General features: G+C 45.9%; 1 protein-coding gene across 2 annotated transcripts; it reads right to left on the bottom strand.

Annotated features, from left to right (window-relative positions):
* Positions 1 to 23,436, bottom strand: LOC147445397 (putative envelope ADP,ATP carrier protein, chloroplastic). Of its 2 annotated transcripts, XM_086524905.1 has the most exons (11): positions 22,694 to 23,436; positions 22,560 to 22,616; positions 4,731 to 4,793; positions 4,598 to 4,654; positions 4,189 to 4,272; positions 3,969 to 4,037; positions 3,722 to 3,834; positions 3,464 to 3,633; positions 976 to 1,054; positions 614 to 647; positions 1 to 532 (listed from the first exon to the last, which is right to left on the bottom strand). In XM_086524905.1, the coding sequence occupies exons 1-10, from the start codon at positions 23,273 to 23,275 to the stop codon at positions 644 to 646; spliced, it is 1,278 nt and encodes a 425-aa protein (XP_086381031.1). In that variant the 5' UTR covers positions 23,276 to 23,436; the 3' UTR covers positions 1 to 532; positions 614 to 643. The 2 variants fall into 2 exon arrangements, with proteins under 2 accessions (XP_086381031.1, XP_086381030.1); XM_086524904.1 differs by lacking the exon at positions 614 to 647 and having other exon boundaries at positions 22,694 to 23,435.
* Between the last annotated feature and the right edge of the window lie 671 nt (positions 23,437 to 24,107).

The following is a 24,107-nucleotide window of genomic DNA, read 5'->3' on the forward strand; positions in this document are numbered from 1 at the left end:
TGGAACAAGAAATACCTCTCTCATTGGGGTAGATTTTAAAAAGGGTACATCCACCATGTCCTCTTTGTCTGCACAATTGGCAGAAAAAATCAATTGATTGAGCTTGCTTTACCAAAAAGGCGACAAGCGGTTTCCTAGCTTTAAAGTCTTTATGCAGGGTTGAATCCACTGGGCACTTCTGCAAAACTCCCAGTCTAAGTATTGCTTCTGAATTAGAAAATTCAAAGGGGCCATGTCTCACGGGGTGATACTTTCTGTCAAATCACTTGACTGTTAATCTATCTATGAAGATTTCCTGGTCAGAGTAACCAGCTATGATGAGGGTGAGCATGGTATTTACTGCATATCATACTGAGAGAGGATGCCCCACCTTAAGGTGAAATTAGGACCCATTTTGAATGCAGCATTGCCCCTTACGAACTAAAGCTGGGATTTGGCCAACTGCTCCCTCCGTGCGCTTAGCAAACTTTGAAACTCTTGCTTGCTTGCACTTAACAATCTCTTTGCAGCATCAAACGTTGTCAATCGTATGCTGCATATCCATCATCAGCTGTTATATGTTGCACGAGAGACACATGACTTGCACAAAATGAAAACAAGAATGGGTCGGAACCTGAGTTCACAAGCTAGACTCTCAAACGTGTCACCTAACCCATGGAAAACTGAGTGAGAATTCTAGAGAGGACCTTTACAGACCGACAAATATGAATTATTTTCAAGAGGACAAAGAAGTAGTTTCTTTAAAAATTAGTTTCAGAGAAGGAATACTGTTTTGAAGAAAGGACTAGACTCTAGTCCATGTGACTATGAAGAAGATAATACTTTCATAAGAAGAAAAGCAAGAAGAAGAGCATACTAAGCATTAACTAATAACCATTCAACTATTCCTTAGGAAGCCATAAAAAGCCTGACAACATTCAAATCAAGGTTGAGAGAGTGAGTGTGCTCGTGCATGAGAGAGAGAGAGAGAGGGACCTGCTTGTAGGAAGTAATTTGAGAGTATTTGGCACAAATCCTCTATAGAGGCCGAGAAGTCCATCTCTTGCTACTATGCCTGTAACAGATGCTGTTATTCTCGATACTTAAACCAAAACTTAGAACACAACCCCACACATACACACACACACACACACACACACATAGATTAAATTAAATGTTAACGTCTTCAAAAGACCAAACTTAGAACACAATTACACACACACACACACACACACAGATGAAACTAAATGTTAACATCTTCAAAAGACCAAATGACCTATGAGACCAAAAGGTTACATCCATGTGTGACTCTAGTACACTGTCTGGAGAACAAAAAGATAAAATAAATGAGGGAACCTAGAGTGCGTAGGTATGCAGACCTAACCTAAATCCTCATCATCATCAACATCCTAATCACATAATACATCAGCTCACATAATATGGGGAGGGGTACAATCAAATAAGGGCTAATGAGGTGCACAATCAAGAAAGTAGACAATGGTGATCATCTCATGAACTCTCTCACAGGTCTCAAATATGGCCTCAATGTCCTCCATGATCAGCTCTCGGGGGGGCGTGCTTGATGTCGCTCAATGATGCTCCGTAGCCTCCAATATAAACCTCGTCTACGATGTGAAGATCTCGGACGTTGTGAGCGGCCAAGCTGGATGGCTCGATCAAGAAGGACCCCAATGAGGATGTGACTCGGTAACCTCAGGGCCGCCATCCCGAGTAGTCCCATTGTAAAAAGTAGTGATCTGCCTCTATATAGATACTCTCTGTGTCGGTCCTTTGCTCCTAAGGGTAGACTCTCTGAGTCTACAAATCTCCAACAAAAAGAGACCTAGACACCTTTGATCATAGTGATCCATGATGCGGGATAAGGGGTCAGAGCCCTCTCTGAATAAGCAATGAAAACGCCCGCAGATCTCATAGTATGCTATGCATTGGCAGATATAATGCTCCTCTATCTCTGGTTTTCTCTGGCAAACTTGGCATTATCTCTCCTCTGGGGGAATATCTCTATTCAGCCAGTTTCTATCCCAAAGTCGTGAGATGAGGTGCGTAGCTGACCAATATCACATCTAATGCCATGAGATACGTGGGTGTCCATTTACCTGGGGCGTGAGATAAACTTATCGCCTATCATGCGGAGAAGATGGTCTTGATAAAAAGCCCCATCTTCGTCCCGAACTCATGTGACGCAAACAGCTAAGTCCTCAAAAATCAAGCTGAGTGAGATCATATCTGATAATCCTGCTAGTCTCTAAAGGTGTGAGGGTGAGGGATGGTGCATCCAGGGAGTACTGAAAAGGGGGCAGCCTGTCCATACTGAATCCACGTAGCTCAAACCAAGATGATATCTGTGCAAACCAACATGAAGTATCACCCTCACTGCCAATTGTCGTGATGACTCAAGCGCTAGTCGTGCATATCTGTCGTGTAGTAGTTCCCATGTGCTATGAATGAAAGACACTAATCTAGCAAGAGCCTCCACTACAATCAGTGGTGCACTCATCTTAGCTCTGATAATCTCAAGTGCACTGAGGCTTTCACCCAGATCAGCCTGGAGATCATGGATACAGGTGGTCTCTCCATGGATCTCCATCCATTATACGGGTTCCCTAATCTACTGTTATGATCCAAGATAGGTCCTCATAACTGCACTCCATAAGCATGGTATTCCAGCAAGGAAAGGTTGTTTCCAAGGCTCAGTATGCGTTGTTATGGGCCTTTTCAAGTAATTGATAAGATCAGCGATGTTGCATACATGCTGAAATTTCCAGACAGTTGTTGGAAGATTCATAATGCGATTCATGTGAGTCTTCTAAGACCTTTTGTGGGTGATGTGCCAGAACATATCCCAAATGAAGATCAACATAAAGTTGAGGAACTTGACGAGATCTTCGTACCTGAGCAGATTTTGGCACATAAAGAAAGAAAAGTTAAGGGAAAAATTGCAAGACGTTATTTGGTGAAGTTCAAAAACTATCCACCTATGGATGCAAAGTGGATGGAAGAAAGTGAATTGGTAGAGTCACCAAATGTATTGTCGCTTTACCTTGAAGCCTTTGGTTTACAACCCACGTATTCCCCAACTCAGATCACTTTAGTGGAGCGAAGGTCAAAGGTTTTGATGCATGCTCAAAAGGGGGGGTGATCCTGGAGCTAGCACTTCTCATGTACAACGGATTCAGTACAATAGAAATGTACATTGCATGACAAATGTTAAAGGTACAATGCTCACTTCTATCACATACAAAAATGACAAAAGTATATAGGTTTAATTGAGTCATTTGTACATATGTTTGATAGTCTTTCTTTTGTTGATACATGCGATGATAAAAGGGTGCTAATCACACTAAATCATCTATGGCATGTATAGGATGCCATGTCTATGCGGGAAGTAAGTGAAGCTGCCTGAACATGAGTATCTTTCAAGGCCATCCGAGAGAGAGAGAGAGAGAGAGAGAGAGAGAGTTACCTGGAAGAGCATCTCCTATTGTGAGAAAAGGGGTGTCTTTCATCTGCAATTGCCTCCTGACGGTATCAAGAGGATAGCACATTGACGTGGCTAAGCTTGCTGACAAAAAGGCCGTTACAAATGATGCTGCTGGAGTTTTCCGCACCTCTTCTGGCAGCGCCTTCTTTATCCTGGTAAGCTCACAAAACTGAAGCAATCTAGAAAAGGTATAAACAGCAATACATCCTGAGATTGAACAGAAAGTTCCCCGATACTTACAAGTCAAATGCACAGAAGTTTAAAGCAACATAGGGAGCAATTCCAATCAAGGATGGGCCCAGACCCTTGTAAAATGAGGCAAATCCTTCTTCCCGAAGCATGGTTGATGCTACCTGCAGCACACCAGTTACAAATAAGCAGACCCTTACCTTCAAAGATCAAAATCAAAACACTACTGGATGATCAAGTAATAAAAGCCTGTGACGAAATTCTGTGAAACTACAATTAAACAGATGGGAAAATTTGCCTGAAGCATTGACTTGCAGCTGGGATCCACAGCAAGCCGTAAACGGAGGACATCGAGGGGATAGGTCATCTGTCCACAACCAAGCAGAAAGATGTTAACGAAAAATCGCTTTAAACAAAGGTACACTCATCATTAACCATATAGACTGCCAAACAGACTAAGAAAACTTATACTAGCAAAAAAAGTGCATTTGAGCAAGTGACATTCAAAACGTAAGCACCAAAGTAGAAGTCATTCCCGCACATGCCCCCGCTGCTAGCCGACCAGGAACTGCCAAAGCTTTATCCTCCCCCTTGAAAAGTTTCTGGTAGGAAAACGCACCATAACTGTCAGCTTCATACATGATTATACACGAAGGGTTTTGGATAGAGCTTACAAGGAATGCAAAAGACAGAAGGTGGTATAGTATTCACAACCACCAAAAAATTTCGTAAGACCAAGTATTAATCAATTGTACTTTCATGGACACTCCGCTCAAAAGATCGAGTCAACAAAAAATATTGAGTAACCCTAGGAATCTGGCCAGAAAACTGACAGTTGTAACTGTAAGGCATGCTACCTGGCTATAAAGCAAAGCTTAAGACGGATCAAATCTGCACAAACATCTTGCACCAGAATCGAAGCAATACCTTGTATGCTTCATACGTCACAAGCTGAACAGCACTGTATGGAACAACCCGAATCACCTACAGAAGTATATGGAAATATAAGAACATGATTATGATTGATGTATCTCCAGTACATGCTGAGAAGAAGAACTACCTGTGGAAAATAACCCCTCCAATATCCTTGTATACCTTCTTCTTTACCAATTTTCATAGTAGCCTGAAAAGGGACACGACAAGAGATCTCAAAACCTTGAACATTCTCACAACAAACATACAAGGAAGAAAAAAATTATCATCGTTGCTTCAGACCCTAGGAGCTCCTCCCCAAGCACTTCATTGACAGTAACTATACGCATAAGATAACTTGATTACTAAACTTTTGTGTGGACATGCACTCATAAGCACCCATGCCCAATAGGATACACCATTAGGAAAAATATGAGCCTCAAAAGGGCCTTGTAAGAGCAACCAATCAGATTTCAGTCAACAATAGGACGTAAAAGGGGGGGAATGGATAGCCCATATCTTCGTAGCTCAAAACTATATCATGTAACATATTTATGGACAGAGATTGGCGCATATGGTGTCAATTCGAGCTAAAGTTTCCAGCATGGAAGACACTGCACAGTGGTGAATGGATTGTACAGACTTCATTGTTTCTCTTCCAATTTGGACTCACATTGAGCACATGTTACTGATCAACTGAGTTAGCCAGGGCCCAGCATTTTGGGGTCTCTCTCTCAGTCTCTCAATTTCTCTCCACCATTTTCTCTCCCTAGCAGATTTTCAGATTCCCCATATCCACCTATCTCTCTGCAGGCCGCCATTTCATCTGGCCTCTCCTACCCTAGGCCCATTTCATCTGCCCTCTCCTACCCTAGGCGAACCCTCTTCCCTCTGTTAGAGTGAGGTTGAGGCTGTTCATTGTGTACATGCTGCTCTTAGGGGATCTAAATCCGGAGCTTGTGGCTGTCCATTGTCGGAGGTGAGAGGTTTTGCCCCTGTTGGAGCTGTTTTCAGCCATACCTGTCCATCTCTCGCTGCCACTTCTGTAAGGGATATGATAAGTGTATGGAGTTAGTGTTAGTCAACATGGGGCAAACATATGATAAGTGTATGGAGTTAATGTTAGTCAAGATGGGGCGGACAACATTAGTCGTTACCTGCACACAGGTTCACCAATCGATTCGCATCATCTAAAGCAGTCAAAGGTTATATACCTTCATAAGGTCCGATTAGTTTGAACTTACAAAAATACAAAAGCAAGGGATACAAGAAAAAGGAAAAATTAAATCCTTTTATTTGCTACCAACCAAAACTAAATGAAACAAACCAATACTGACTTGAAAATGCTTCTACAAAAGGCATAAGAAAAATAAATTAAAGAAGCTTACTTGACTAAAACTTGAAACAAATACTCAACTTTAAACTAACAAGGATAAGACATCTCAAAGACTTAATCTTAGAAATCAGACTCCACACAACAACTTTTAAGGAACAAATTCTTAAATCCTAATGTAAGCTAAATACTAGAAATGAACACTACAACGAACCTACCCAGAAGAGGCAAAACATAATCAAAGAAGTATAAAATTCAAAACTTGGCAATATGCAACCTCAACTTCCGCTTGTCCAAATAGGAAGAATAAGATTATCACCTTTATCGTGCATAGCCTCGACAACATGTATAACATCCCTACTCACGTCATCAATGCCCAAGAGTAGGTGCAAGCTTGCATTGAGCTCATTCACACATTAAACGTACTCTATAAAACCAGCAAACTGAGTTTCGATCACCCTCTGGAGGTGATGGGCATACTCAGCCATAATAAAGGCTAGCATTTGTCATGTAAGGGCAAAAATACTAAAAGCACTAACGATCTAAACAACAAATTAGTGTGTTACTAAGTCAAACAATAAGTCGGCTTTTAAGCTCCCCACTTTTATTGCATTTACTACTGGTTATCTTCAACATTCCAAAGGCAGAAACTTTGAAAATAATCTTACTACGATGGAAAAATGAATGAATGTTTTTCATGATTCTTCTTAATGAGTATCCTTTCTCGACAACTAAAGAAATAAGATGGCACGACAAAACAACAAGCAGATTTACTAGAACAAAGACAAGAAAATCCAAATAATTGAGAACAAATAACACCACATTTAGCAAAAAGAGAGATATTTGAAGAAATGTGAGGTATATGGATAATATTTAGATTGGCAAATTCCGGTTCAAGGCTTCTATCACAAATATCTACTTCAAAATCTAGGGGAGTTTGAAATACCTTAAGGTCTAAAAAGGCACAACAAACACTATTTGTGGCACAATAAAGTCACAAACTCCTTAGAATGAATTCCTCCATCTACAGAATTTGAATCCAAAAACATAAAATCTTGAAAAGAAGGAATGTCATGAACAAAAAGATCATCTACAAAGCATCTTACATTGCATAACTTGAGCAAAATATTGGGCAAGAGTTAGCAAGGACAAGACGCTCCATAAAATCAAACTCGTATATAAAAAGATAGAAATTGGCAAGAAAAACAGCACAATTGGTGCACATAGGGATACCAATTGCTTGCTTGAAAAGAGTGACCGATGAATATGTATAGATTATCCAAAAGAAATTCAGCCAAGATATGATGTCGATGTCATCTACAATCTTCACAAATCTCTTTCTCCCTTTGTCTATATCTACATTCTTACTTCTTCACCATAAAAATTCAAAGTTCAAGACTAAACTTGTAAGCAAAAACTTTTGAGATAAGAGACTTGACTCCGAATTTAAGGTCCTCCAAATTAGCTTCATATATAGCGTTGTTAAGTCAAAAGTTTGGAGACATAAAGGAGATGATTTCTCATAATGCTTCTTGAAGAGTTCAAAAACGTTATAACACAAATTACACCTACTAAATCATTTAAAATTCAACTTGAGTCAATAGGTACACCTGATTCCTTTACAAGATTTTTCCAACATTCAATTACGCTAGGCAAAAGGGCTTTGCAACAATACCTGAGCCATTTGGAAACCTCTGTTAGAGAGGTCTTACAAGATGTCGCTATAAATCTGGGTTTGATAGGATTTTTGTGGAATTTCCAAATGGTATACAAATATGGTAATTTAGGATGGCAATTGAAATCAAAATACTTACAAAATCCTTGATGTTTCAAAATAACCTATTGCGTCGAAGCTGTTGCTGCCCTCGCCCCCTCCCCTGCGCACGCACCTGCACACCCTCTCTCTCGCCATCGCTCTCTCCCCCCCCATCCTCCCTCGCGTTGTCCTGCCCTGCACAACCTGCTGCCTGCTCTGCCCGCTGCCAGCCCAGCGCGTAGCCAATTCACAGCGCGCCCACCCCAACCCCTCGCGCCTCAGTCCGCCCACCCCTGCCTCGCGTTCTTGCTTGCATTCGCCCCCCCATCCCACTTGTTAGCTCGCAGGAGTCTGTCTTTTCAACCTTCTGGGAGTTTCGCGTCACCTTCGTCTTTCTCGACTCAGCAGCACACACAGAATGGCGACTTCTGCTCCACCTCAGAGGGACTCCACTGAAGCCCCCTCGCCCGGCACCGCGGAGCCGACCCTTCAACTTGCTCTTTCGCCAAAAGAGCAAGCGAGCTTGATGGCCGAAGTGGAGTGCTTGCAAGCCACTTCGGTTATCTGTAAGATCATTGGCACTCGGCCCAGTCGGGGCGAGGTTCGGGATTTACTACAAGCCCGTCTTCTCTCCGATGTGGGCAAGATCACCGATGTCCAGATCCTCGGGAGAGGGTACTACCAGGTAGAGTCCGAGCCTGCAGATATGACAGCCAAGGTGATTTCGATGAGCCCACTTGGCATCCGAGCAACTCGAGCTTACTTCTGACGTTGGCACCATGGTTTTGACCCTACTACAGATATGCTCGAGGAGGAGGCAGACTTGCTGATTTCGGTCTGTTTCCCAAGCTTGAGGCGAGAGTACCTCCGTCTCCTCCCCAGGATTGGTTCCATGTTCGGGAGAGTTCTGGAGTCTCAGCACACTGTAGCTTCAATTGTGGCCAAGGCCGTAGGTTTACCTACTGTCAGGGTTCTTGTTCGTGACACACTCCCTCCCAAGGTGGTATTGCTGCCTCGGTGAGCGGGGGATGGATCAGACAGAGTGTGGAGTATTCGGATCTCCCGAACCATCCGCACACTGCAGCTTCAGTTGTGGCCAAGGCCGTAGGTTTACCTACTGTCAGGGTTCTTGTTCGTGACACACTCCCTCCCAAGGTGGTACTGCTGCCTCGGGTGAGCGGGGGATGGATCAGACAGAGTGTGGAGTATTCGGATCTCCCGAACCAGTGTTTCATTTGCAGGCACTAATCAAAGGCTTGTCCTCGTAGGAGACCTCGACCCACAGCGCATGCGCAGCCTCTCAAGGTTGAGCATGCCAAGCAACCAGATACACAAGACGCACATGCTGGTACCCCGACAGAGACCAGTGATCAAACAGCTCACGGTTGGCAGCAGGGTCTGGCCACTGTCGACAGCGGCGAGCTCGCCCCACTGCTCCCCTTGGTGGCCGACCTTCTGCAACTCAGCAACACTAGGTTCCGACTGGGAACTGTTTTGACCCCCTTAAGAGGACCCGCCTGAGGAGACCCTGTCCACTTCAGTTCCTCCACCGCCGCCGCCTCCTCCCCTCAGACGCTCCCGCTCCGCCTCCCCCGCCTTCTCCCCTCCACCCCACCCCACTTCCACCTTCGCCTCCCGCCCCTCCTCTCTCCCCGATGGGGCCCACAGCCTCATCTCCCGACCCCTCCTCAGATCAAGGTACAGGACACGTTTCTGCCGCGAGGCGTTTTCTTGGTAGTGCTTTTGTTACGAGCCGTGTGGCTCGAGAGGGACAGCCCCACCTGAGACCGCCTTTTTTGGTGCAGACTTCTCCCTTTGCAGCAGTCCCGAGAGGTTTGACTAGCTTTGACATTCACAGACGCTCAGACTTCTTCGACTACAGCTTCACTCGGTTTCTGGGTGACTCTTCTCCTGACCTGGAGGAGGCTATCTTTCGAGTCCACGTCCTCTTTCTTGCAGCTAGAGGCATTGAGGATCTGGACACAGCGGTGGGTTTGTAACAGACTTGGACACTCCAAGTCAAGAATCAACCGCGACAGCACCAAATAACCACTTCAAAACAATTCACAGATCACAATAGATTTGCACTGGCCCGGCGGAGTTCCGTGCCTAGAGATATTGGCCCCAAAGACTGGCGCCCCTTTCGGTATTTCTTTTTGTATTAATCAATCATCAAAGTACAAGAGAGCGGTTAGGGTTTCACTCTCAGACTCTGCGTCTAGATGCTCTGAGAAGTGAGGCCCTCACCACTAATTTAAAAGTTACAAGGGATGCCCAAAAGCAGAGCCCCAAAAGCTTTTAAAATCAAAAGCATCAGTTCTCTCTCTCTCTTAGAGAGTCTTTTCTCTTTTTTTTATAAAAAAAAGCAAAAGCAAAATTCACGTCGCTCATCATTTTCCCAAAAAAAAAAAAAATAATAATAATAATCCGCCTCCGCGATTTCCGGAAATTAGGGTTTTTGGCAAAAATTAGGGTTTTTGGCAAAAATTAGGGTTTGCAGGAAGTTTAGGGTTTCTGGCAGAAATTAGGGTTTTTGCTGTCCGCCACATCATCACTTTGTGACATACCCCCCTCTTGAAAACATTGTAATCGACCGCGATTACGCCTGCAAAACCGACAAAAGCCATAAACCTTCTTAGCAGACACTGATTGTTAGTACCTACGTACTAGGAACACACATCTAGCACATGTACAAAATCGACAGTCACATCACACGACATCACAGGACATCACCAGACATCACAGGACATCACATGACATTCAACATTCATTCGGATCTTAGACCATGATTTATCGGCAATGTAGCTAGCAATCACATCTAGGTCCAATCGGGACCTCATCGATGTCCGATTGACTAACCCCTATTGCAACCATGTCTATTCGAGATCAATCAAACCAAAATGCTGCAGTCATTTCGGCTATCAGTTCTTGCACTCACAAGAAGTCAAGAACAAATCAGTATCATAATCAGGAATTCCATTTCATAAAGTCATCCAGCAGAATACTGTCAGCTCTCAGTATCCCTGAAGCTCAAAGAGACATCAGTGACTTTAGTATCAAAATCGAGGCATCTGTTGACAAAGGAGCGGAGTGACTCCCCTCTTGTGCATCCCACTGCACCAGATCTTCGGCCAAGCTGAGTTTCTGGGTTCCGTTTGGAGTAGACTATGCTAAACCAAAACATCGAGGTAAAGTTTCACAATCTGAGGAGTATCTGCTAGGTCCTCCTCCTCCATCCACTTCGCATCAAATGCAAGAAAGTTCTTGAACTTAACCAAGAACCGCCTTCGGACTTTACCTTTCTTCGTATCATTATGTGCCAAAATCTGTTCAGGAACAAGGATCTCCTCGTTTTCTTCCACTTTGGGTTGCTCATCAAGCTCCCCATCATCAGGCACATCACCCTTAACAGGTTTCAAGAGACTCACATGCAATGCATTATGAATCCTCCAAGTATCTGGCAGTTTCAATCAGAAGGAGACATCATTTATCTTGTCAGTAATCTGGAAAGGTCCGTAGTATCACATACTAAGCTTTGGAAAAAGCCTCTCCTTTCCCTTTTTCTTTCTTAGGCGTGCCTTCTCAAAAGTAAGAGCACCCAATCATCCTCCTTCAGTTTCCAGTCGCGACGATGGCGATCCGCTGCCTTTTTCTGTCGTTCTTGAGACTTCTGTAAAGTCTCGCGAACCTTGGCAGAAGCCGTATCCAAATCTCGCGAATATTCATCCGCTTCAAATATCTAATCTTTCGTGCTCAGGAAGGATGGAACCTTCGCAGCACTTTCAACAATCTCACATGGCGTCTTCCCCGTCGAAGAGTGTATCGTGTTATTGTAGGCAAATTCCACCAAAGGTAAGTTCTTTTCCCATTGAGTCTTCTGATCCGAGATATAAGACTTCAATTCACTGAATTGGCAATCTCAAATTGCCCGTCAGTCTGCAAGTGGAACGATGACGAGAACTGCAACTGCGTGCCAATGTTCTCCCAAATTGCTTTCCAAAACAAACTCATAAATCTGGGGTCTCTATCGAAGACAATCGTCTCAGACGTGCCATGTAATCGGGATCATTCTGTGCTCTCGGGAGATCAAAAATGAAATCCATTGCAATACTTTCCCAGGGGTGGGTGGGTAAAGGCTGTAACAATCCCTGTGCCTTATGCCTGTCAAACTTGACCTTCTGGCATACCAAGCAACTGCGCACAAACTCTTCCACATCCTTTTTGAGTCTCGGCCCAAAGAAGTATCTCTGTACCCCCTTCATGGTGGTAGCAATGCCGCGGTGACCCGTAAAAGGTGGACAATGGCAATCAGTCATAACCTTTTCCCTCAACGGCTGTGTAACGCACAACATAGTCTTTTTCATCAAGTAGCCTTCCCGAAGGGAGTATCCAGCTACTGTCTCCCCATCCCGTATCCGTGTGAAAATATCTGCAAAATCTGTATCTATGGCACACTGATCGACCATATCCTCGAAGCTCCTATGATGTATCGCGGAAATAGCCAGAACCAACGGTTTCCGAGACAAAGCATCTGCCACCACATTCTTCTGTCCCTGCACATGGACAATCTGGAAGTGGAACTGTGACAAGATGTTCACCCACCGCATCTGCTTTTCCGAAAGCTGCTTCTGTGACAAGAAGTAGCGCAAACTTTGATGGTCTGTAAAGACAGTAAAATCCGCTCCGAGTAGGAAATGCCGCCACTGAGTAAGAGCATGGATAACCGCCAAAAGCTCTTTCCCATAGATCTGTGCTGTCATCTCCGGCCTAGAGAACAAACGGCTCTCGTAAGCTATGACATGGCCTTCTTGCATCAAGACCGCACCCAGACTACGACCACAAGCATAACAAAATACTTCAAATGACTTCTGCAAGTCCGGCAAAGTCAAATCTGGTCCCGTAGTCAATTTCTCTTTCAATGTCCTGAAGGCAGTCACCTCTGTGGGTCCCCACGAAAAAGGTACTCCTTTCTGTGTCAAGGTATGCAAAGGGGAAGCAACCTCTGCAAACTTTCGTATGAACCGCCTGTAGTACGAACACAGTCCCAAGAAGCTTCTAGCTTCATGGACATTCCTCAAATCGGGCCAATCACGGATAGTCTCTATCTTGGCCGGGTTCATTTGCACTCCTGCTGTTGACACAATGTGTCCCCAAAAATGTATCTCTGGTAGGAAAAATTCACTTTTCGTAGCATTAATCACTAATGTGTGATCTCGTAATGCCTGAAAGACTTGAAGCAGATGATCTCTGTGTTCTGCCTCATTCTTGGAGAAAACAATGATGTCGTAAAAGAAAGTGCCAATAAATAGCCTGTACTCTCGAAAAATCCTATCCATCATCCGGTTAAATGTCGCAGGAGCATTGGTTAAGCCAAAAGGCATCACCAAAAACTCAAATAACCCAAAAGTCGTCCGAAAAGCTGTCTTGTAGACGTCTCCTGGCGCTATCCTGATCTGATGATATCCACTCTTCAAGTCAATCCTGCTAAAGCACGAGGATCCCTGTAACCTGTCGAGTATATCATCGATCCTAGGAATCGGAAATCTGTTCTTGATGGTGATTTCGTTGAGAGTGCTATAATCGATGCACATTCTCCAAGATCCGTCTTTCTTCAAAACCAACAACATTGGAGAGCAATACGGTGAAGTACTAGGCTGGACAAGACCCTTTTCCAAGAGGTCTTTCACTGAGTTCATAATCTTTTCATTCTGTACTCGGCTCACACGATAAGGTGGCCGATTCGGTGGCGTGCTTCCAGATATCAGATCAATGGTATGATCTTCAGGCCCTCTCAAAATCAATCGGCATGAGCGTGGAGAAAAAAATCTTGGCGTTCTTTTCTTCAGGTCAAAACATATTCAACTTTTATCCATCGTTCAGTTCTCCCAAAAGAATGAGTAAGAAAACTGAAGTTCTTCAAGTACAATCTCTAAGCCCTTCATTTATCAAAGTCACTTTCTCGGCCCGGTAGTCAACCATGGCGTAGTTCTTGTGGTACCAAGGGATCCCGAGTAGAACGTCACTCGCATGCCCTGAACACCCCTGTCATTGCAAACGAAGTTTGCCAATGCTCGGTGTAATGGCAACATCCCATCCGGGTGCCAGTCGAACTACCTCTGCCTGTGGCGTCAGTCTGTCGGGCGTAGTTCCAAATCGAGCCGCCAATTCCAAGTGAAAAGAAGTTGGCCTTGGCTCCTTCAAAAGAGCTTCCTGATCCTTCACTTTGCCCCAAAAGCGGCAAAGTTTGTACTTTCATTCATTAGACTCGGTGCAGGTCCCACGCCATGTGGTACCAGTTCTGCTTTTCTATCTGCCTTTTTTGCCACATTCCTTAGCTGCTCTCGAACTCTCAGACTTGTCGTCGTCTTTATCATTCTGTTCTTTCTGTGCCTTATCAAGGCACTTTGCGGAAATATGTCCATGTTCCCCGCATCCAAAGCACTTCCCCTTTCTGATGAAGCGAGCTCTCTCCTCATGAGTAAGCTTAGGTCGTGCATTTTTTTTTTTCTCTGGGTTGCTCTTTTTCATTCTACTTTCATTCCCAGAAGTCTGTTCGGCTCGTTGTGTCATGGCCTCATCTGTGGGGTAGGTCAGACTGCCAGAGTGAATGGCAAAGCCCTGCTTCGCATGACTCATCAACTCCTGAATAGAAGCTGACTTCTGTTCCAAGCAGTGATCTCGGATCTCTGTAGGTAGACCCAAGGTAAACTGCTCAATCTGTTCTCTGAATGAGATCTTCTTGAATGAAGAGGCGGGTAGAAAAGAGCTCCAGAATCTTTCACAATAAGAATGCACTGTATCGCTCTTGGTCATCCGGAGATGGTTCCAAGCAGCTCGTATATCTCGCTCAAACTCTTGAGTCAACCAAGAAGAAATAAAAAGCTTCTTAAATTTCAGCCATTTAATTGGCGCACTCTTGTTAAAAGAAGCGTGGACCACCAAGTACGAGCATTCCCCTTAAGGTAAGAGGTAGCTCTTTGAATCTTGGAGTGCTCTGAATAGCGTCCTCCCGCGAAAGCGATGTCAAACTGCTGAATAAAAGACAAAGCCTTCGAAGCATCTGAGTATCCTGAAAAGTATCAAACTTGATCGAGTGGCCACCTTCCTTAAACTCTCGGACTTTCTTGCTTTTATCTTCGAGAAAGTCATACTGGTTGGCTTTGTAAAAATTCTTCTTGTTCGCATAAAACTTTCCGTCATCGGAATCTGAGCTGTCTATAGACGAGTCCTCAGTAGAACTGTCAGTCTCTGGGCGAGATTTAGCCTTCTTTGCCTTTCTCTTGCCCTTTCCAAAGCGTTGCTTCTTGCTTCGCTTTTTACCTTTTCTGTCTTCTTCGCTCGAATCCGAGGAGCTAGAAGAACTGTCAGAAGAAGAAGAAGAAGAACTGGGTATGTCTTCAAACTTGACGCGCTTCTTCAATTTCTTTGCCTTGTCAAATGTCGACCGACGACCCAAATATCCCGGGAAGTCAGTGCCCTTCTTTTGCTTTTTGCCGTGCTTTTTGTCTTTCTTTTGCACGTCGAAAAGCTGAGCAATCCGTGCATCAACCACGTTCTCCAGTTCCTTCTCCGTATATTTCTTGGAGGCAGAAGGTTTCTTGAGAGCGGGTTTCGGGAGTGGTGTTGTGGTTCTCTGCCACTCCATCTGTACCTCTTCCAAAGAGGTCTGGTTCATATATTTTGCCATCTTTTGGGTCCTTGGCAAAATTGAGCATCATCTTTGTTGCATCGCCGATCAACTGGCGACGCTCTATCTCTCGCCGCTCCGCCTAAGTAAGCCAAGGCGGGCCATACTCTCTGCCTGAATCTTCGTTGTGATCCCAGCCCGCATCTCCAGATGCAGAGGGAGTCGACTGATCATTGCTTGAAGCCATAGGTGCCGCGGAAAAAAAATTCGGGGATCGGATTTCCCGTAGAAGAGAAATCGGCCGTGCTCTGATACCACTGTAACAGACTTGGACACTCCAAGTCAAGAATCAACCGCGACAGCACCAAATAACCACTTCAAAACAATTCACAGATCACAATAGATTTGCACTGGCCCGGCGGAGTTCCGTGCCTAGAGATATTGGCCCCAAAGACTGGCGCCCCTTTCGGTATTTCTTTTTGTATTAATCAATCATCAAAGTACAAGAGAGCGGTTAGGGTTTCACTCTCAGACTCTGCGTCCAGATGCTCTGAGAAGTGAGGCCCTCACCACTAATTTAAAGGTTACAAGGGATGCCCAAAAGCAGAGCCCCAAAAGCTTTTAAAATCAAAAGCATCAGTTCTCTCTCTCTCTTAGAGAGTCTTTTCTCTTTTTTTTATTAAAAAAAAAAAGCAAAAGCAAAATTCGCGTCGCTCATCATTTTTCCAAAAAAAAATAATAATAATAATCCGCCTCCGCGATTTCCGGAAATTAGGGTTTTTGGCAAAAATTAGGGTTTGCAGGAAGTTTAGGGTTTCTGGCAGAAATTAGGGTTTTTGCTGTCCGCCACATCATCACTTTGTGACAGGGTTTCTCCTTTGCACCGTGTGGTAGGGATCTCACAGAGTGGACCCTGCACACAGTCCTTGACTGTCTCTAGATTCAAGCTACTGAGTTCTTACACCACACACGGGACTTAGCAGTGACAGATCTGGTGCAGACACTTTGGCCTCTTGCCAGGTTCAGCGTGACGCCTCCAGATGCAGCGGGTTGAAGGCACATTGTGGTGCATTTGTTTGCTGACACTCAGTGCCCTCCTTGTTATGTATTTGTGCATGAGGATTCTTGGACAGAGGATGTAGCCCTTTGGGCTACTCGCTTGGCTTGGGCTTGGGCACGACGGTCACTTCTTTCTCGCTTGTCTAGAGGTCGTTTGGATACGGATTACTCCCCATCCAAACCGGCCTCAAAGATAGCAAGGTTGGCTGCTGCGGCAGCATCTGTTTTCTCTCACTAACTCCATGGGGATCATCTCATGGAATGTGCAGGATTAGGAGGGCCCCAGTTTCAGTGTCAGAGGGGTCGGCTGCGTCAAGAGCTACAGAGATGCCTTGTGGGTGGTGAGATTGACATTCTTATGCTTCAGGAGCATCATCTTTATGAGAGCCGCATTCGGAGATGTGGTCAGATTTTGCGTGGTCGCTATGAGACGTTTTGGTCAGTTGCATTTGGACCAGGAGGCATCCAGGGTGGGGTATGTATGACTAATGCGAACTCTTTGCAACAGGCCATTGTGGGCAGAGGGATTATTGTGCCAGGCAGGGCTCAGTGGATTACTATGCAGGTTCAGGGTTACCTCATGGGCTTCCTGAATATCTACGCGCCCAATGTGGCGAGCGCACGTGTAGAGTTTTGGGCTCACATTGTAGAGTCTCTGCCACAGGTAGAGAATGGTGCATTGGGGGAGACTTCAACATGTTGGAGGACCCCGCTGACAGGATTGGAGGTAGCCATACTATTGTGCATGGAGTTGAGTTGGCAGCTTGGGAGAGGTTATGTATGACTCTGCGGGTTTCAGATGTGTGGCAGCATTCTAGCTTTGTGAGGCCACCTGACAGCCTGGCTTCTCTCATTCCGGACAGTAGAGTGGGAGGAGTGAATCTATCTCGGATAGATCGCTTCTACACTAGTGACCACTTCTGTGACTTGGGTGGGTCACTTTGCATTCTGCCTAGGACTTCTTTTTCAGACCATGCACTAGTGATCCTCACAGTGACAAATACACAGAGGAGGGGGAGCATGATGCTTCGCATCCCTAAGAGGGTCTTGCTGGACTCTACGCTTAGAGAGCGAGTGGTGTCTCTTTGGACAGAGGGCTTGGACTTGCAGGACTCTCTTGCTGACAGAGTGGCATCTGGACATGCTCAGCTTAGTCGCCTATTTCTCACGGAGTCTACGGCCCGCTTGGTTGCAGCGAGAGGAGCAGCAGCGTCTCCCATGAGGTGTTGCTTCCCTACAGAGGATGCAGGAGCAGCATCCAAACAGTCCTTGGTTGGAGGAGCAATTACAGCAAGCTCGCTAGGAGCTTGCCAACATAGAGGAGAGACGCCAAGAGTTTGCTTTTCATCGACAGGCATCTCAGTGGACCCAAGTCGGTGACAGAGTGACAGGGGCTTTCTTTGAGACAGTGGGGCCCCGGCAGGTGCATGCCAGGGTCAGCCACTTGAGGAGGCCTCACGGGTCAGTTGCTTCAGAGCCAGAGGACATGCGTGTTGCTGCCACAGACTTTTACCGTGAGTTGCTATCAAGCAGAGCCTCAGTCAGAGCGTCAGGATGCATGTAGAGAGCAGGTGTGGTCACAGATGCCTTTTCTTGTGACTGAGGAGATGCGCCAGAGTCTTGAGCTATCTTTACAGCTAAAGGAGCTCCATGCGGCCCTCAGAGCACTTCCCCGTGGTAGTTGTCCAGGTGAGGATGGTCTGACCTCCCAGCTTTTTCTTAAGAGTACCGGGACGTGCTTGGCTCAGATCTCTGCAGCGCTTTTCAGTACATCCTACACACAAGAGAGATGCCTAACAACAAAAGTGAGGGCTTGATCTACCTTATTCCCAAGGAGGGTGGCTCCTTGGATGAGATTCGATAGTGGCGGCCCATCATCATCCTCAACTCAACCTACAAAATTCTTGCCAAGGCTCTGAGTTTGAGGATTCAGCCACTTCTAGAGAGCATCATATATAGGACACTAGTGTGGTTTTGTCAAGGAGCGCAGTATCCTTGACAACATCTTTACTTTCTGGGAGGCGTCTGCCCTCGCACGGCTCCGTGGTGAGGATCTGGTGATACTTCTTCTCGATTTTGAGAAGGCCTACGATAGAGTTGATTGGGACATTTTGGAGGGCACTCTACGCAGGATGGGCTTCTCAGATGCCTAGATCAGAGGTGTCAGCTCTCTACAGACAGGCACACAGTCAGGTCATAGTTACAGGGGACGGAGGGGACGGACCCTAGGGACGGGGGACGCCCAATTCCGGGACGGGGACGGGTGGGGACGGACGGCAAAAGGGCTGCCAGGCTGGAACGCAGGCAAAATGTCCCCGGGACGGCAGGGGACGGCAGGAGACTTTTTTAAAAATTTGAAAATTTGATAATTTCTAGTGGCTAGTTCCTCTCCAATAGCCATATGTTTGAACATTGAAGCACCCCAATGGCTATAAAAGCCACCCTTTGGTCCTCATTTCTGGATGTTTTATAAGCACATTTGCGTCTATATCACTCATGTTATTTGGTCTAATTAGTGTAAATTTGTGGTCAAAGTGATGCTCTATGTGTGTTGCATGTGTGTAGGTCAAAAAATGCCAAAAAAATCTTCTTCTTTTTTTGCCGTTCTGACCCCCATCCCCGTTTCTTGACTTTTGCCGTCCCGTTCCCAACCCCGACCCGCCGTCCCATGTAACTATGAGTCAAGTACTTTTGTCAGGTGGTAGAGGCGACCGTTTCATGCTCACACGTTCGTCAGACAGGGCTGCCCTCTTGCCCCCTTCCTCTTTCTGTTCTATGATGAGGCGATGAGCAGGTTTTTGGTTTCACAACAAGTTGGTCTACGTGGCTTAGTGCTCCCTATTCGGGGAGATGAGCTACTGGATGCTGAGTTTGCTGACGACTCAGCCTTGTACTTGGAGGGCCAGGAGTTGGTAGTGCTCCTACACTTGATTGGCTGCCAGGTGAGGGTTTCAGATGGATTCCCCCAGGGACTGCAGTTCGATACTTGGGCTGTCAGGTTGGCTTGGACTTGTCTCCGGAGCAGCAGATTGCTCCCCTCCTATCCATCAGGAGGAAGTTGTTACATTGGAGCTCCGCACGACTGTCTTTGGCAGCCAAAGTTGTAGTGGCCAACCAGGTGTTCTTGCCTACTATGTGGTACATCACTCCTTGTTGGATCTTTTCGAGTTCCTCCATCAGCCAAGTAGAGAGGCTGATCAGGAACTTCCTTTGGTCAGGACGTGACACCCAGATAGCCCAGGCCAAAGTGGCCTACCAGGTCATCGCTCTTCCTTGTTCTGAGGGAGGGTTGGGGATCATAGACCCATCACAACAGAGTAGAGTCCTTCTTGGGAAGTTTGTTGTCAGAGAACTACTTCCAGGGGAGGAACCCTGGAAGGAGTTTTTGCTTCAACGGCTTAGTGCTAGAGTACCTTAGGCTGGAGACACCTGGCAACCTTCAACCAGATTTTTCTCAAAGATGCGCAGTGTTGGCCTGAGCAGGAGACTGGACGACCGTTTTGCTGTGAGTCTGCTCCGTTCCTGGGAGCAGCTGCGGAGAGGCCTAGAGCAGCATCAGCCTACTTGCACAGAGGAGTGCTTGAGACAGCCCCTGGTTTGGAACCCCATGGTTAGCACTCAGAGAGGCCACTTGGTTGGTAGTAGGCCTCATGTTTCTTGGGGTCCCATGGCAAAGGGTCCAACAAGCACTTTAGGTGACTGGCTACAATTTCAGGCTTGTCAGAGGAGCTTCAGAGCATCCAGCTTCAGGGCATGAGAGGGGTGTAGAGCATGTGTCAAGGCATCACTGAGGCAGTACCAGCAGCTGAGTGGCTCACGCCTCTTGAGTCAGCAACGCCCAGATGGATGGGAGCCTTCACACGACTGGAGGTTCTCATCGCAGTTTGGGCTTGCTCGGAGATTGTCCCCTCGCTGTTCTTTGAGCTACAGGGTGTGGGTCGTTTACACCGTGTTTCAATAGAGGCCCCACAGGTGGCAGAGTGCTGTTTTCAGAGGATCCGTGTTGTGGGCATCTGTGGGAGGACTTGTGTCATAGATCCTGACCCAATATTTCTTGAGACTGGCCACTAGAGGCTGTGGGCTTGGGAGTGTTGTCCGCTGGCACAAGTGCAGTGGAATCCTGGGGAGTGGTTTTGGAGGGACCCTTTCTCTTCAGCCGACCACCCAGGTGTCCCTTTCTTTCAGTACACTGTTCGTCTGGGACGTCACATACTTGCAGCACGGAGAGAGCTCGTCCTGCTGAAGCACCTCATTGGCAGGAGGAGGGTCTCACAGCTGAGTTCTTGTCAGCTTTCTGGGCGAGGTTGTGGGACTCCAAACAGCCGCGGCGAGTCACTTTGTTCCAGTGGGGCTGGTTGCACATCGGGCTACAGCAGTTGGGAGTTGGCTTGTACATAGTGGTCTCTCGGCAGCATGTGCAACTTGCGACCATCCTGTGGAGAGTGAGCGCCATTGTCTTTGGGATTGTCCTTTGGCACAGCAGGTTTGGCTTCGTGTCCTTCGGCTAATGCCAGCTCTTTCCACGGCACGGTAGTACACTTGGGGGGCAACTGCTTGGTCCGCTCTCACGGGCCCGGCGCTTCAGTTTGAGCTGTCCTCCACCAGCAGGATGATAGTGATGCAGGGGGGCCGACCTACACCCCAGCCTCCTACAGAGCTTACTCCACATGAGTGGTGCAATCAGAGAGAGGAGTGTTGGGAGCTCATATGTGGCCTGACACTCTGGTTCATTTGGCGGGACCGCTGTTTTCGCATCTTTGAGGCTCGCCCTGTACCACAGGCAAAGACTGATCGGGATCTTTGGCTAGAGCTGGTCCACACTCTCAAAGGAGAGTTCAAGAGACTTCAGGGCAGCTCCGTCCACATGTGAGAGCGTAGAGAGGCTTTCCTTCGGCTTTGGCGACCTGGGCCTTTCTTCACCATGGTCCCGAGTGTGATGAGATGGCACTACCGTCCACCTGTCTGGCTTTTCCCTCCTCCCATCTCTTGATTTAGCCTCATTGTACATATGTTGTTTTTTCATTGGGAGAGTCTCCCCCCTTATGATTGTTGTAGCCCTCTCTAGAAGAGGTGGTTGTAGCTCTATGGGCAGTAAGGATCTTTTTCTTGGAAAAAAAAAACTATTGCATCGAAAGATCACAGCCATTGTAAGTTGGGGAGTTTACTTCACTAATAACGAGTCAAAGGGAATGCCCACTATTGAGAATCTTAAACTCAGCTAGCTAAGAATTTAACCTCCCCCCCTCTCTATCCTGTCCACAGTAAGCAGTAGCTAGCTACTAGTTCCAAACGTTCAATTCCTAAATAGCACTATGTATATCTTTTCTACTCACGCTCCCCCCCCCCCCCCCCCCATGATCCACTCCCTGAAAACAAACTCCTCCCTACCTCAACCCACCCCATTTTGCTTCAGTGCCTGAGCCGAACAACTCTTAATCACACCACTTGATCATTTTTCTTCCAATTACCACCGCAACCTTCCATCCAATGATTGCCATTAATGTGTCCTCTTCAAAGTTGAGATCGGAAAAAGTACAACAGGTGGCCCTCTCGGCTTCCTCTCATTTTATAAGCCTCCAAACTAGATCCCCCCCCCCCCCCCCCCCCCCCCCCCCCCCCCGGTTTTGGCCATCCTTTGACAGATATTATGATCTACAGAGAGGCTACCTCCAGCTGAGATATGAGGTGTTAAGAGGCATCTCTATACAAACATAGGCACATCCTCTATCAATATGCCATGTTACACGCAAAACGAAATTTAAGTTCAAGCTCCAAAAGTTCAACCAACACGAATCTACAACAACAAAAACCCCCTCTCAAACCGTCTTACCATTGAAATGTCAATGGGGAAACCGATTTGCTTCTAGTTATAGGGCTTGCACAAAAGCATGCTGCCATATCCAAGATATGAGGCTGGAATCCAGAGCCTTGAATACTTCTCTCTTCATGACAAAGAGAAGGCGCTTTTGAATCCTACTAATGTTCCCGATTGGAAGGGCATCAGATACCACTCCTGCTTACCCTTTGGTGAGCTATACACTCGTTTTCTAACCAGATTTAGGTACCTATATTAATCAAGAAATCTCTTTCAAACCATTACTTGATTTCCAAGCCCAACAATTGTGCCCTAAATGATGACAGCACAAAATTTGGTAATGCAGGCTTATATATACAGGTTGCAAAATGGCATTAAATTGAGCACCTCCAAAAAGCTGATGCCCCTCCTCGTAGCTTCTTGACTTTCCCTTAAGCCATGAACCTACATTATCAAATTTCCTATTCAAGACACCGCTTGGATACATTTCAGCCAGGTCAAACTAAAAAACTTGTACACACCTGCATAGAAATTTTAATTCGATCAAGCGGAGCCGTTATAACTTTTCCCGCTGCCCCTGCGATGGCCCCAGCAAAAAAAAGAGCAGCATCCTGAGGAACATAGGACAACAAGGCAAGGGGGTGTCCCCATAGCTGGTTAACAGAGGGATGCTCAACTTCCAGTTTCGGATGACCTTCCATGGTTCTCATGGGTACTAGATTGACACTTGGCCCCTTCTCTCTGCTCTGCTCTGTTTCCAACAATTGTGGGCGTTTGGGCACTAGCTCTGTTGCAAATGCTGGTATCCATTTGGGCACTTGGGCTTCAGTTGAAGGGGGCCTTCCTTTGCAAAAACTAAGAAGAGCATTGTGCAAAGGAGCGACAAGCATCGAGGCAGAAGCCAAAAAGGGCTGTGTTCCAAGAGGCTTGGGCTTGGCGAGGAGCTGCTGTAAGGGGTCATGCAAGGAAGGATGAGAAGAAGAGTAGCCCAGTTTGGAGCCCTCGAACGAAATGGAAGCGGGCTCTGCCTCACCGGACAGATGGCTGCCATTGTTGCACAGCCTGGAGGATACATTGAGAGGGGCCTCTGCACACAAGCCCATACCGCTCAGAAGAGAAACGGTCTTAGCCTGTAGCTAACAAGTTCGTCTGCTGTTGAGAAGTTGCGGCATGACGAGCTGGTGCGAGAGAGCACGCTCGCTATGCAGCTTCAATTTCTGCCAAAGGCGAACAATCCTCTTCGACCATTGCACTTTTCCACGTCACCTCGAAGATCTTTTTTGGGAACTCTTGCCTCCTATGATTGTTAAACAAGTGCTAAACAAGTGAAAGGGTCACGACTGCTTTCAAAAACAATAAGAAACTGATAAAATTGTTTGGTTGAATTAAACTAGTATCAATGTTCGAGAAAGGATTGTCTCACCTTAGTTTTGGCCGATTGAAAATCAAGACTAGCTAGTTGCAAACCACGGTAAACGGAAGAAAAATCGATGAAATATGTGAGAGAGTCGTCCAAAAATTATGCAAATCTCAAAAAATTTGCTAGTATTTTCAGTTTTCTTCTTTGTGAGGAGGAAACTCGATCAACAGTCGCTTAATAAAAAAAACTTTTTCGAACGTTAATAGTGACTGAAATCAAGCTATAAAATGCAAGAAATGTAAAGCCATGTGAAGTTCTGAAATGAAAGGTAAAATAAAAAGAACGAATTAATATATGTGTGTGTATAGAATTTATCAGAATTATGCAAGGTGAAGCTTCACTTTAGCATTCTAAAACAATAGAATGCAAAAAAACATATATGTGTCTTTGTGTAAAATTTACCGAAATTATGCAAGGTGAAGCTTCACTTCAAAATCTAAAACAATAGAATGCAAGAAAAGTAAAGACATGTCATATGTGAAATGAAAGGTAAGTCTCCATCATGCACTCAAAAC

Source organism: Adiantum capillus-veneris, chromosome 12 (assembly GCF_014529385.1).
Source record: "Adiantum capillus-veneris isolate H3 chromosome 12, ASM1452938v2, whole genome shotgun sequence".
In the NCBI taxonomy this organism is placed as follows: domain Eukaryota; kingdom Viridiplantae; phylum Streptophyta; class Polypodiopsida; order Polypodiales; family Pteridaceae; genus Adiantum; species Adiantum capillus-veneris.